The sequence below is a fragment of the Anastrepha ludens genome, chromosome 4 (genome assembly GCF_028408465.1).
Source record: "Anastrepha ludens isolate Willacy chromosome 4, idAnaLude1.1, whole genome shotgun sequence".
NCBI lineage: Eukaryota > Metazoa > Arthropoda > Insecta > Diptera > Tephritidae > Anastrepha > Anastrepha ludens.
The window spans coordinates 26,074,821-26,089,619 of record NC_071500.1 but is presented as its reverse complement, the minus strand read 5'-3'; the positions used below and the strand labels follow the sequence as shown (position 1 = coordinate 26,089,619).

The window sequence follows — 14,799 nt, the reverse complement described above, 5'->3', positions numbered from 1 at the left end:
CTGACATTATATTTTCGATAATATATACATAAGTATTTACAGGATCGGTAATCGCAACTACCAGAAATCAAGGCAATTTCGTATATTATGGTAATTACAAAAGGATACATAAGATAATTTAAAAAACAAATATGAATACATTACTTTAGCATCTTTTTCGCGGTAAAGCTATTTATAGCATCAGCCTTATTCAGAGTTAGAACGCGAAGGTTGAAAAGCTATGGTTTGTTATACTGCGGAAATTATTAAATTAATTGCATGATATTAAGGATTGCAGTCACCGAGATTGTACGAAATGTGTATTTATTTATTTAATATTTATATATTTATTTCTAATCTAATTAGTTGATCACCTTTCGAAGTAAAGAGTTGCGGAGGTAAGTATGTAAATAAAGTTTTTTTAAGTGTTATTAGTTTTAAAAAGGATATGCAAAAAGTAAGCTTGTATGAATTATATTTACAGCGGTTATATTTGAAATAAAATAGATAAAAATTTGTGGTTAAATTTTTGTTGTGTGAGTAAGCAAATGTGACTAAATGTAAGCAAAGCACTTATTTGCAAATATAGGATAAGGAATTGATGTGACATGACCATTTAGGGGAAATGCACACTTACCACCAATATCCATTCCACATACAACGTTTTCCGACACGAACGAGTAAATGATGAAGCCTTTTTGTGAAAAGGCAAGCTTTTCACTATTTATCTCTTGATAAAAAAAAAACAACCACCAGTAACACGCGTTGATCGATGGATAAACACGAATTGTTTCCTAAACAATTTTCATTTAAATAAATTGATTTTAAACGTTATTTTGCTCATTGTATCTGGTAATCCGTTTAAAGTAGAAAAGTCGATTTAAACTTTTTCGCCGAATGTATTACGAAGAGAAAAAGAGAAAATAAATAAATAATGAATGGTCCTAGTGATTCGACTCTTTAAATATTTATGAATGTATGAAAGAGTTGCTGGTAATATTAAGTCACTAGGCTAAGTTCTATTTTGACTTTAGGTCACAATAAATTAATAATTATAGAAGTACTATAGATCTTAAAGGTGGTTATCCACTTTATTTCCCTCAACCATCAAGTGTCTCGACTGAATGAAAACAGATCTACATTTGTGAAACGATTGGGGTACAGTTTCGTTATCGTGCATATCGAAGATGTTGGGAAAAAAGTGCACAAACAAATAACTAAATGGCGGACGTACAGATTCTAGGCGCGCGTACCTTTCGTCCGATGCCCAAAGCTAGATGACGGACAGCTGAGCAGGTAGTGTATGAGTGTATAGAGATTGCAAATTTGGCAATGCATTCTTGGAACTATTTACTTTGCCGCATGGTAATATTTGCAACGAATACAAATCAGCTGTTGCACATTATGCTCGGCCGCATAGAAACGTATAGGTTGCTGCAGGCCTAACGGCGGTCTTAGGCTTGTCGCAATGAAAGGTGTTTGGAAATAAGAAAAATGGCTGTCAAACTACAAAAGACAGCTGAAAGTAAGCGAGAGAAAGCATATATGTATGTGTGTAGCACGCACATCCTTTGCTAGTGTTTCGCCGAATTTTTCCACTAATTCGTGCTAAGCGACTGGTAACTAAAATTTTATGCCGCCTCCGAACAGGCCGAAATTTGAATTTCTTGCCTTGACAGATCGCCTAATAGATACAGGATTTGACAGGTATGCCAATATATAGGCAAATATACCTTTTGGGATAAAGCAGGTAGCTTTAGTACACATATTTTTGTATGCATGGGCATACAATGTGTGGAAAATTTTGTAAAAAGATTTAACGTTCCGGGACTGAAATTTGAAGGTTTAAAGAACTCATTTTTTTTTTAATTTATAAATATTTATAATAGATATGTATATTTTACATGACATGTGGTTAGTAAAAGGATGTAGTTTGAAGGGCCGTTTTACTATATACAATTTTCACGTGGCGCTGTGGCCCGGTTCACAGCTGATATCAATACATGCGAGACAGAGAGTTGGGAGCTCTCTACTTTTCTTTGCACTGACTATCAGCTGATTTGATAAATATTTTTATTTATTATTAAACGATATGTAAGTAGTAATTTATTAGAAACAATGAATATTGTAAAGTATGCTTTTTCAATACAATTAATATTATGTATTGTATTAAGCCATTTAAGGGGGAAGTCTACTGTGAATTTTTCAAAAAATCGATTTTTTTTTTATTAGCTTAAAAAATACTTTGAACCCTCTTAAATAAGGTACAATATGTGTTACAGCTGGCTAAATTTTTCTTCGTTGAATTTTCGACCTTTTCCCGAAGCGCTCCAAAGCTTTAAACGCTGAAAACTGAAACTTTAAACGCATTTTTCTCGAAACTAAGTTTTTGTATACGGTGTACACGATATCTCGAGTTCTGATAAATGAATCAGCTTAAAAATTTAATTATATATTCTCTGTAATAGTGTCTCTCGTCTGACATAGGATTTTTTTGATATCGTTATTTGTTAAATTGTTATAAACAATAGTAACATCAATTTTAGGCAAAAAAAAAGAAAAAAATTTCAAGAATTTTTTTTTCAACGCCAAAATTTTTTATCGACATAATCCTACGTCAGACGAGAGTCAATACTATGTATATGATAACAATATTTTGTTTTTTTGTTTTAGATCACCGAAACGTAAGATTTCATGTACACCGTTTAGGCACCTAAGAAAAGCGGACCTGCGCTTGCAGAAGTGCCACAGCGGCCATTTTGAATATTTTGACTTAAAATTTTTTTTTCAAAAACTTAAATATATAATAAAGATAAGAGTTTAAATAGATTTTATGTACGAGCAATATTTTGTTAGAAATAAAATCCGGAAAATAAGCCTGTTTTTTCCCTTGTCACAGTAGACTTCCCCCTTAACAAGGCTAACTTCCTAAACGTCAGTTGCGCTGCGTAAGTACAAAAAACAAACAAAAATCTATGATGCGTAATCTGATAATTATCTACTTCGTGTAGCACGTGGAAAAATTTATAAAAAAAAAAAAACGAGAAGTCAATCGATGCATATTGACCCCAGTATTAAGAAGCTTTCACAGTTCAAAATTTATTAATAAAATACATTTTTATAAAATAAAATTAGTAATAAATTGTAACTGTATTTCCAAAAAAAATATATATATATAGTGTTAATACAAATGTAAACAATATTGGAGTGCCGAGCGAAAAATTAGTATTGCCTCTTTTTAAAATATACAGATAATTGAATATTTTTATAAGATGTTAGAAGGCCAAATTGCAGGATTTAAATATTTACTAATATATTGGCAGCCAAATTTATTATGTATGGGGTTGGCTTTGGAATGGACAAATGTTCTTTCCTTGAATTAATATTTATAAAAAATTTAATAATAATAAAATAAATCGCAGAATCTTTTCTTGCTAAAATTTGGAATTTTTTATTTCAAAATAATATTTGATCAGAGCTATACAGGTAAATCAAAATACTGAGACAACCCTGTGTGCGGCAATGACATCGATCGCTTGTGTTCAAAAATGAGCGACTACCTCCACATTTTATTAAGTTTTAAGCTAATTTTCATTGAAATAATTTTTATATAAATGTAAAAACAAGTGAAAACACGTATGAAAGTTTAAGAAAAAAATATAGTATAAAGTACCAAATTATAGTGAAATTGCTGAAGGCATTTTGAAGGCAAATAGTTTGCCCATGTGCCTCAGACAATGGATAATTACCCATAATAATTAAAAGTTGTTAAATACATGCATCAAGTTAGTGAAACGCTCCCCAAACACAGTTGCCCATCACAGAATTCGCAATGCAGCGCAAAATTGCAAAGCGACGTTTAAGAAGTCAAACACTCGCGTTGCTCTCACAAAAGCTAACGCAACATGAAAGTTGTATGTAGATTGCCCTTTAGAAGTTTTAATTTACTCACGCGATATTGTAAAAATATAAATAATGTTTCCGATTCAGGGTATTGATAGAGCTCAGCACTATTCGCAGATATTTTATAGGATTAAATGAACTAAAACTGGAAAATATCGTTTGTTGGTATAAAAATGTCGGCTTTTGACTAAAGATAAGATATTTCCATTTTACAATCACATTAATTTTCTTCTCAATGTTTTTTTTTTTTAATTTTATAGTTGCAAATATTACTTTTGTTTTTAAACAGTTTTTTTTAACATTAATATATAATTCCGGTTGTTAAATTGGCAGCCGCTTTACTTTGCACAGTACAGGATGAAAATAACTTGAAACCACTTGTTCTTTATTGTTACTTTTTTTTCTACACGACACGCAAGTCAAGAAAACAGCGAAGCACAAACATACGCACAAATAACCAATTATTTAATTTCTTGAGTCTTTCTGAACTATTTCACTTTAAAATATTTTTTTCCGAGCAACGAACTAAACGTTGTCAATGCTAAAACTGCAATGTTTATTATTTCCTTTACTTCAAGAGGAAATTCAATTTGTAAAAACGCCGCTTATTTCATTTCCTCGTTGACGCATTCGTAAAATTTTCCTAACTTTTCATTTAGCCAAATTCTCTTTCGCCTTTGTTCGCTTCTGTGAAACAATACAGTTTCAAATATTCCCTTCAGTTTTGAACTGTACCAAAGCAATGGGATGAAATGCAATAGAATTTCTTAACGCGGCAATGCACACGTCTGAACAGGTACGCGCTAGTATCGTGAGGTTCAACTGTCATATATTCAACCCGGTTGCAATAAAGAACAGCGGTGCAAGCAGGACTGAAATATACCAGATTATTTTAGTCGCACAAACCAGCAGCGAACAATGCAAAATCAAGCCTCGTTTCCCATTTTCATCAATGACTGAGCTACGAAATCGCCCAAAACTGCCTGCTCTTCTGCTTCCCTTTTTCCTTTATCTTGTTTTTCCGTATGCTGAGATGCTTTTCAAGTATGGATAATTCCTTCTTTCAGCATTCAAAATATCGTAAATATATCTCAACTCATTGCATAACGAATTCACGCATCTTTTTCACGATTTTATTTGACTTATATTTGCACAGCTCACGAATTTAAGTTGAATATTTCGGAAAAATTGCAACCGCAGTCCAGATACGAGCGACCGTAATAAAGCTGTATGTGGAAGAGAAGGCAAAATACTACCAAGAAGAATGTTGATTGAAACAGAGTTGTTATATTAAAAGCGTTTGAGATATAAATTGTTGTGTTGTGTTGTGTCTCTAATATTACGATTTAATAATCTATCAAAATTTGTTTCCTAATTTTTTCTACAAATAATTTTTTTCTAATAAATTTTTAGTTTTAGCTTAGTAAATAATTTTTAGTTTAGCGAATCCCACAGACAAAAGTTTACTGCCGCCCAGCTGTCGTTTAATCTAACAAAAAAGCGTTTTTTTATTACCCCACAACTGCACCTTTTATAGATAATGTCAAGGAAGCTCTCTTAACTAGACAATCAGATGTTCGCTTTATAACAACAATCAAATTTGATTGAATGCGATGACACTATTTTAAGTATGGGCATTGTCATGTTGCTTGTACAAAATTACTTTACATAGATCTCTACAATGATCATGATATGTTACAGTTATTTTGAAAATGATGTCAAGTAAGCAGAACTAAGAGTTCCCGCTTTTGATTGTATGAAAGCATTGTTTGATTTATGCGATGAATAGGAACGGATGACGCCCAGATTCTGGGTGAATCCTTTTTGCAAAGTCTATAAAACTAAAATTATCAAAAATGCTGCCAATGCGATGGACTTGTTTCATCAGCTGATTGGTGCCTGATTGTCAAAGTGAGGGTAAATCGATTTTTTCCCCTCTTCTTTTTTCAGGGAAGAATAGCAGACAAATTTTAAACTTTTCACCAAATTAATGTATTTTTGGAGTCAACATCATCAGGTATAGATTCGCCTTGATTATAGCCTTTTGCCTATAAAGATGTGGATTAAGATACTGAACGAAGTGTAGACGTTATTTCATTGCATGGGTTATCTGTGATCTACGAAAATTGTATTTTACTACCATAGGCGATTTCTTGATTGCTTCCATGAAGCGATTTTTAGTTAAGCATGAGTTTGTACGAAGAAAAGTATAATTTTTCAAACGATTTGTTGAATGACCCTTTGCCCCATTCAATTGTGGCATCAAATAAAGGTGAAATGAAATTTCGTCTAATAATATGTTCACATATAAGTAGACTATCTACTTTTTCGTGCTTAACTCCCAATCCGCAATTAAAAAGCGAGATTACCCATACAAAATCTGAGATTACCCATCTTCCGAAATCTGAGATTATGAAATAATCCTAGACTATTACCACACTTTTTTAAATATAACCCTGTGTTATCGATAATTATTTTTACGAATGTAAAGAGAAACGGGCGCCGGCAAAGAAGACAGGTTTGTAGACATAATTCTAATAAAATTTTTGTTAAATATTATTAATTATGCATTCAAGTTGCAGAAAAAAGGTGTGTACATTAACTCTTTGTCCTCTTATTACTGATATAAAATGTAACATCGAATTTCGCCTGGGTGTTGCTGCCATAATTTTTTGAAACCTCAGTAGGCGTCGTTTACGGATTTCCTTCAACTGTTTATTACTAGCAGCCAGTTGCGCGCTTAAATTAGCTATTCCTTCTCCGGCAGCGCCATCTGTGATGTCCGCGCACAAGTCCAGCGCAATGAGCAGTAATTTAATTTAAAGCGACAACACAACTTCGTGCGGAAAGCCCGGCGCAAATGACAACGGTTTAAAAAAGAACAATTTAGCATCGCGGAAATTGTTATCAGCAAAATGATAGAAAAGGTTATTTCTAATAGCGACTGCTCCTTGACAGGCTATGGCCTACCTCTTTGTATATTTCTGTCATGAAAAAGGTTCTCATAAAAGCCATTTGCTGTGCGGAGGTGGCATAAAACTGTAGGTCTACAATTTTTCGGAATAATATCAAGACGCGCATCATATATGAAAGGAGGAGGAGTTCGACAAACACCCAGCAATTACTATTATTATTAATGTGGCAGCATTGGCATCAGTAGTCACTGGTTATCGCACGATGAATCGAGTTTTGCCAATTCATGTCATCGCTGGTTTTTACTCCGATAACGTTTTTGATTGACAGCGAAATTCAAATTTGAATTTTTAACTTATACTTCAAGGCAAAAGAAGTTGGATAGAAGGCTAACCATTCCCCTGCGGGCTAGGGGTTAGAATATACTCGCAGTAAAGCATATTTGTTGTAAAAGACGATTAAAATCCAACCATTCACTCACATTACTCAAGAAGACCAAGGGCCTGCTTTTGGAATTCTGCTTCAGTCTCTGCCATCCTCTTGCGTGGAAGTCAGTGAAGGCAATACGTATCATATTAATGCCCAACGTTGAATACGCGGACGTTTTGTAAAATCCCGCTTTAGGAAAGCTTTAATTAAAACAAAGCAAAGAAACCAGCTTGTTATAAAAAGTAAATTGCTATCAGAAGAGTTGAGTGCTACGTATAATCTGTTAAAAAGTGTTTTTAATCGAATGCATTTTACTTTTTGATCTCATTTTCATCAAAGATAGAAAACACAAGTCAAGTTTTACATTCTGATCTCTAATTAGTAACATGAACTTACATACATATTTATATATATCTAATGCATAATACTTTTTTTAATGACTTACATATGTACATATATACATACATCACATGTGTTTTATGTTTTTGTTTTATTAAATCATAAGAAAAGTGAATTATTTTATATGCATCCATATTTTGATTTACGTTTACTCCAAAATAAAAAACGTTAAGCGCTGTTAACTAACATACTATAATTATGTTATTTTGGATACTTTTTTTTTAAATTTTGGTAAAGAAATTATTTTTGAGTGGCATTGCTGGCTCTACGTATGCAAGTGTGTACGCACATATTTCCATCACAAATAAATCTAATATCAAGTAATCAAGTCAGTCATTAGACAAACATCAGTGAGGTCGGTTGTATTAAAATCGGGTGAAGGAATGCTCCAGAAATGGAACGTTATATTGTTACAATCTTTGGTGTTGTGATTGCTTTTCTCAATTTCGGATTGTTGGCGGTTGGCGGAGAGTACAAGTAAGCATATAATTAAGTTCAAAAATACTCGTTTAGTTAAATATCAACAATAACTTTGTTAATAAAACATGTTTTGAATACTTGAATTCGTACATACAAAAATGCATTTAACTGTACACATATGTACATATGTATGTATATGTAAATGTTTTTGTATTATTATTTAATCGTAGTGTTGCATATGGTTACGAATGCCAGCAGAGCAGGTGCTTAAAAGTCGAACTTACGAATAAGACTATAGAGAGGGCCATCAGTCTGCCAGTGTGTCGGTTACTTTGCGGCGACAGTGTGGGAACTGTCTGGCCAAAACCAACGGGAATAATTCGCACTGATAATATCATATTGCATGTAGATATAAACACAATCACATTCGTGTTTCCCAAACTCACTAAACAACAACAACTGTGGGAAGCAAATAAAGAAAGATTTTTGCTGCAGTTAAAAAGTCAAGCACAAGAGATTGGCATATTCAACGCCGGCGGCTCCAATTTGAGGCTGGTAGTGGAGGTAATTTCAGAGATCGATGAGCTTCCCCGCCTGTCGCTGGACACTGATGAAAGCTACAATTTGTCGATCTCTTCAACAAAAGAGCATGGCGCAATAGCTAAAATTTCAGCAAATACTTATTTCGGTGGTCGTCATGGTTTGGAAACATTATCGCAGTTGATTGTTTTCGATGATATCCGCCGGGAATACCAACTCTTGGCTAAGGTCGAAATCGAGGACAAACCTGCTTATAAATGGCGAGGCATATTATTGGACACATCAAGACACTTCTATTCTGTGAAGTCCATTAAACGAACTTTAGGTAAGTGCAGTATGGAGCATAGATTTTTTAACTAAACACCTAATTCTATATGAAGACCGTTATTTTGCTTTTATAACCTTTCTTGGGTATTAGACATAACTCCTGGTTTTGTTTGTGCGCCTTGGTGTTTTTTCCACCACGACCGCTTTATATGATTTCGTGTTTCCTACCCAGAAATGCAGAAATGAATGGTAGTTTTGAACGCACCAATTCGAAAATGGCAGATACCGTAAAAATTATGAAGGTGAATTCACACGCTGTAAAGAATATAGAAGGTGGCGCCTTCCGAAAATCGCTACTTTATTTGTCGTGATTTTGAAAATTGAGTGATGCAAGCCCAGAGAATAAACAAACCTTTGTTTACAAGTACATGGGTTGTGAATATTCAGTGAATGTCGTGGTGAATATTGCCTTTGTTAAATTGAGATATTAATTAAGATGAAGTACTGCGTGCTAAATTATGAAAGTACCAAGGCGCATTTATTAATGGTGGTTGCACTAGACCAACAACAATATTTAGTACGTTTGATTGTCACGGCAAAGCATTGGAAAAGTAGAAAACAAAAAATTAATTCGCCTTATTTTATTCTGTGCAGACATGTGCACATGGACACAGCGAAAAAAAAACAAATCTGCTGATTTACCGACACCACCTTTAATAGATCTTTGGAAAGTACGAATGAAAACAAAACTTTCAAAGGTAGATTTTTTTGAAGTGAAACTTCTTAGACCCGATTTACACGAGGAGACATCTGGAAGGGAGACACTGGAAATTCTCTTTTCTTGTCTCATTCGCGGCCACACGGCCAAAAATGTTTCCGCGACATTTTGACATTTAATACTTTAGCATCGTCTGGTGCGGATGTATTCTAGCACGCGCTTACATGTAAAGCAGAGAGCGTTCGACAACAGTTTCTTAAATATATGAATGAAAAATGCAGACTGGTTAAATAATAAATAATTTGTTGTTTTTTTATTTAAATATATTTATAAATTATTGTACTTGAATAAAAAAAATTAAATTAAAAATACTTCATACATAAATAATTAACTTAAAATTAACTTGAGTATCTAGAAATGCGGGGAAAATTAGAGTTCAACATAAACATGCCTCATAATATATTTTAAATTATACCTATCTTTACTAGCAAAAATAATCATGCATTTCCCAAGCAGTGTTCGGATGTTTGCCATCTTTGTTATCTTCCGTTTGCTTGATAACCAACACATAACTCAGAACCTTCTCCGACAAAAGAAGAAAACAAATAAAGCAACTGTCAAAAATTGCTTTAAAATTGGAAATACGAATAAGAAGAGCAAAGTGTGTCGCCAGTACAGGAGACAAATTCCCTTCTCTCTTCCGCGGCCGTCCTTCACCCTCGAACAAAATGTTTCCCTTCCAGATGTCTCCTCGTGTAAATGGGCACTTAGGCGTCGATGGAGGAGCGAGAATGGAGAGTACAATTTCAAGGCCATGCAACGTTTTGGGCATTTTCGTTGCGCGAGAGAGAAAAGAGATATAACGCTATCCATATGGATAGCGATATTTCCAGTGTTAACTCACAAGGCGTAAATCTTCCTAAGGTGTTTATTACATCAAAAGTATATAAACTTTTGCTATTAAGGCTATAATATTTGCCAGACAATTTATTGTCAACTACTATAGATCTTATCTTAATCTAACCTAACCCTAGATCTTTATACAGGGTATATATATACATTTAACTTGACCAATCTTTTAAACGAAATCTTGTACATCATTTTCGCCACTATGAACTCGCAAGCCATAAAAACTTTAATTTAATTTTTTAGATGCCTTAGCGATGGTTAAACTCAACGTATTTCATTGGCACATCACCGATTCGCAAAGTTTCCCACTTGAAATCAAATCTCATCCAGAACTGCATAGGCTCGGTGCATATTCGCCTAGTAAGGTTTATACGCATAATCAAATTTCTGAAGTTGTACAGTATGGGCTAGTTCGTGGCATCCGGGTGATGCCAGAATTTGATGCTCCCGCCCACGTCAGTGAAGGCTGGCAACATAAGGGAATGGTTGCCTGTGAAAATTATCAACCTTGGAGAAGTTATTGTGGAGAACCACCATGCGGACAACTCGACCCCACTGTAGATGAATTGTATTCCGTACTGGAAGATATTTATCGCGAAATATTTCAACTATTCTCTCCAGACGTGTTTCACATGGGTGGTGATGAAGTACTATCTAAATGTTGGAATGCTAGTGATAGTATTCGTGATTGGATGCATCTAAGAGGATGGGATTGGAATGAGAACGATTTCCATCGACTCTGGGGTTACTTTCAAACAAAAGCACTCGAAAGAGTAGATCAAGTATCGAATAACAGTAAACCACTAATTACACTGTGGACTAGTAGTCTTACGCAAGAGCCATATCTTGATAAATATTTGGACAAATCCAGATATATCATACAAATTTGGACACGCGGCTCAAGCCCCGACATTAAATCAATCCTACAACGAGGTTATCGAGTTATTATCTCGAACAATGATGCCCTGTACTTTGATTGTGGTGGCCCTAGTTGGGTAGGCGATGGTAACAACTGGTGTTCACCGTACATTGGCTGGCAGAAAGTATACGCTAATAATCTAGATAAAATTGCTGGGGATTACAAGTCCCAGGTTTTAGGAGGCGAATCAGCAATTTGGTCTGAACAAATTGATGAGTTCACACTGGATTATCGACTATGGCCCCGTGCAAGTGCATTAGCAGAGCGTCTGTGGTCGAATCCCGTTGATAGTTGGCGTGAAGCTGAATCGCGTATATTGTATCACCGCGAACGATTGGTTGCTAATGGGATCCACGCGGAAGCTCTTCAACCGGAATGGTGTTTGCAGAATGAAAATGCATGCCCGGTGAATAAGAATTGATAAATGTGAGATCAGATATGGTAATCCAATGGGAGCGTATCATCACTTGAGGGTAACTCAGAGCTGGTAAGAATTTCGACCGAATTTGGCCTTAATTTTGGTGTTATTTAGTCATTTTTGTTAATAAGTACTTTGGTATGGTAAGAGAGAATGTATGTATATATAGTCAAAGACTAAAGTTTAAATACAAATTTGGAGTTTAAAGAAAAGTACATATTTTACCATAATTGTAAGTATGCAGTTTGATTTCATTTCATGAATGATAGAAAACAAAAACAAAAAACAGTTTCTTCCCCGTAGCCGTAGATTTTGCAAAAACAAAAAGGTTCGCCGGATCAAATATAATAAAACTGAACGCTCTAAGTAAGTCCTGGCTGGCATTTTGGAGCTTCCCGGACTGGTGGACTATGCACTCCCGCCTACACTTACCAGTACAACGTTCACTAACACGACCCTCCTACCCTCAAAGGAAGTGTGGGAGCGGGACGAGCACGGTTCCATCCATGTATGCACAGATGTAAGCTACTTATCCTTTATCCTTGAACAAATCAGAAGCACAGCGAAAAAAAAAATGGCGTAATGAAACCACTTGCAGAATCGTCCGATAATTGTGGCCGACTCTCAAAGCTAAACACACAGAAGCTCTGTTAAGCCAAAATAAGCACAGTCGTAGCACACTGATTTCAGTCATAACGGGGCTCTGCCAAAAGGGGGTAGACCCAAAGAAAAGGTGTGCAAATACATAACTTTTGTAGAAGTTGTCTAGATGAGAAGGAGGAAGAGACAATCTTCTGTGCCATTGCCTGATCTATCATTATACTCAATATGCCTGCTTTAACAACGTACGCTAATGGAAAGAATACCACCACCGATTATTTCAATTTACATACATACATATACATATATATTTAGGAAAGAAAATGTAAAATAGTTGGCGGATTTGATTTTGGAGAAAATGACGAAACAGAGGAGCATTGCTGTCTGAAATGAAAGTGAAGATTACGTTCACTTCACTCTTTTATATTGTCCATCATGTTTCGTAGTTTTTTCTTCAAATATTCTTCACATTGCAGCATTTTCTGCTGATCTTATTAAAGAAAGCTGAGATTGTTTAAATAAAACTTCCGAAAACCCATTACTTTATTTGTCGTGGTTTTGACAACCGAAGACGTCGGTACAGCAAACAAATTGTTTATGGTGCTCACACTCACCGACTTAAACGTATGCCCGTATCAGCTGACACGATGAAACTAATGAGAGCCCCAGTAAATGAATTCTTACCACCGTTCCGTTCCTTTGTATCGTAGATCGTTATTCCATCGTGGGATACGTCTACGTTGGTGAGTGTGATCACCATTAGTAGTTACTTGTTTGCCAATATTCAGTTAATGACCTGGTGAATATCGTGATTTTAAAATTTGTGATTTTTAAATTAAGCAAACTAATAAAAATGTAGGGAATGAATTGTGAATATACAAGTTATAAAAATACCCCCAAACGTAGTTTTGTTTGCCCTTGTTGTCTTAACCCTTTGAAGCACACATTTTACTTACCAACCGCTTTTATGATTGCATGTAATTTTAAGGGTTTCAGGGGTCGCTGATTACGAACCTTGAGTCAGATTTGAGAAATTCAATATGGCGGATACAAAATGGCGGACATATTTTTTGAAAACTTGTTGGATACTCACCAAGTTTGATATTAGGGAGTTTTTGGTATCCAACAAGTTTTCAAAAAATATGTCCGCCATTTTGTATCCGCCATTTTGAATTTCTCAAATCTGACCCAAAATTCGTAATCAGCGACCCCAAAAACTCCCTAATATCAAACTTGGTGAGTATCCAACAATTTTTCAAAAAATATGTCCGCCATTTTGTATCCGCCATATTGAATTTCTCAAATCTGACCTCAGATTCGTAATCAGCAACCCCAAAAACCTTATAGTATCATGTCCCATCTTTATACATTATGTACTTTGTTGAAAAATGAATTTTTTCCTGCAAATAGACGATTTTTTCAATTTGTTTATCTGTAATTGTTTATAAATTCACGCAAAACAATTTTCTTAGTTTCAGTTACATTCTTTGATATATGGATTATCATATAAATAAATTTTCTCGGTCCCATTTTCATAAATATCAAATCTGTAGAGAAAAGTTGAGAAAAAAGAAGGTGGGAACCTGGCTTCCCACCATGCTCGTAAGGGTTAAAATTGCCTGTGATTTCATAGTTTGATAACTCGATTTTCATTTTACTGCACGGTATGCATGCGCGAATACTGCGAACGGGTTTTCTGGAGGCATTTTCGAAAATGAAATGTTCGAACCGCAAGTTGGCCATATGTGAAAATGGGACGAAATGAAAAGAGACAACAAAATAATTTTTGTGGTCCATTAATGTCGCACTTTTTAGTCGATATTTACGCACATGTCAAAATTACAAGTTGACGCTTCCGTGCAACTCTGATTTGTAGCCGCCATCATAATTGCTTCGTTTGCTTTGTGGTGGACTCCGTCTGAATTTTAGCTTTCAGTTCGATTTCCGTGTTAAAGCGAAATGTCAGATTAAATATTGTTTTAGTTGGTAGACGGTATTTTGTTCGTCTAATCAGCTTTAGTTTTTATTTGATTTATTACAAGCCTAGAAATGTACGTTAGTGTTTTTTACTTGAGAAATTTATTAAGTGAAGTGCTTTTGCCAATGTTTTCGTATATATCCTCTCATCGAGTCGAAGAAATCTTGTAACTTCTCGGAATCACTTCGTCTACAATTTTAATTTTGTGATATATGTATGTATGTACATATGCGTGTGTGAATAAGTATGATTGATATTTCCGATATGCATATTCGTACCAAAAGAAATGATTTTCGTTGGGTTTGTGTAAATTTTAACAAGTGAAAAAAGTAAATTTAATGAATTGCAGAAAATATAAAAATTCCTTGCATTTGTTCATAAATAATATCTGTTTGTTTATATATATT

At 34.7% G+C, this 14,799-nt stretch overlaps 3 protein-coding genes across 7 annotated transcripts in view; 2 read left to right on the top strand and 1 right to left on the bottom strand.

Moving 5' to 3' along the window:
- The window catches only part of LOC128861290 (la-related protein Larp4B), a 38,357-nt gene extending 33,238 nt beyond the window's left edge, over nucleotides 1–5,119 (bottom strand). For 2 of the 4 annotated variants that reach the window (XM_054099322.1, XM_054099323.1), the window contains exon 1: nucleotides 3,932–5,119. Coding sequence is in view for 2 of the 4 variants with exons in the window: in XM_054099320.1 (XP_053955295.1) it covers nucleotides 617–629 (13 nt within the window). In the remaining 2 variants the exon portion in view is untranslated. Of the gene's footprint in view, nucleotides 1–616; nucleotides 865–3,728; nucleotides 3,904–3,931 lie in introns of those variants that run through there. The other 2 variants (XM_054099320.1, XM_054099321.1) reach the window with 2 other exon arrangements.
- Nucleotides 5,120–7,943: 2,824 nt separating this feature from the next.
- LOC128861287 (chitooligosaccharidolytic beta-N-acetylglucosaminidase-like) lies at nucleotides 7,944–12,050 on the top strand. Its single transcript, XM_054099307.1, has 3 exons — nucleotides 7,944–8,100; nucleotides 8,274–8,908; nucleotides 10,721–12,050. Exons 1-3 carry the CDS (start codon nucleotides 8,018–8,020, stop codon nucleotides 11,815–11,817), a joined length of 1,815 nt encoding a protein of 604 aa, XP_053955282.1. The 5' UTR covers nucleotides 7,944–8,017; the 3' UTR covers nucleotides 11,818–12,050.
- Nucleotides 12,051–14,340: 2,290 nt separating this feature from the next.
- Nucleotides 14,341–14,799, top strand: part of LOC128861285 (tyrosine-protein phosphatase non-receptor type 4) — a 40,762-nt gene continuing 40,303 nt past the window's right edge. For both annotated transcript variants that reach the window (XM_054099305.1, XM_054099304.1), the window contains exon 1: nucleotides 14,341–14,636. The gene's annotated coding sequence lies outside the window, so the exon portion shown is untranslated. The remainder of the gene's footprint in view (nucleotides 14,637–14,799) is intronic.

Coding starts and splice junctions, on each gene's coding strand:
- LOC128861287 (XM_054099307.1), top strand. CDS start 8,018: ATGGAACGTTATATTGTTACAATCTTTGGTGTTGTGATTGCTTTTCTC. Junction 8,101..8,273: donor GCGGTTGGCGGAGAGTACAA/GTAAGCATATAA, acceptor ATTTAATCGTAG/TGTTGCATATGGTTACGAAT. Junction 8,909..10,720: donor GTCCATTAAACGAACTTTAG/GTAAGTGCAGTA, acceptor TTAATTTTTTAG/ATGCCTTAGCGATGGTTAAA.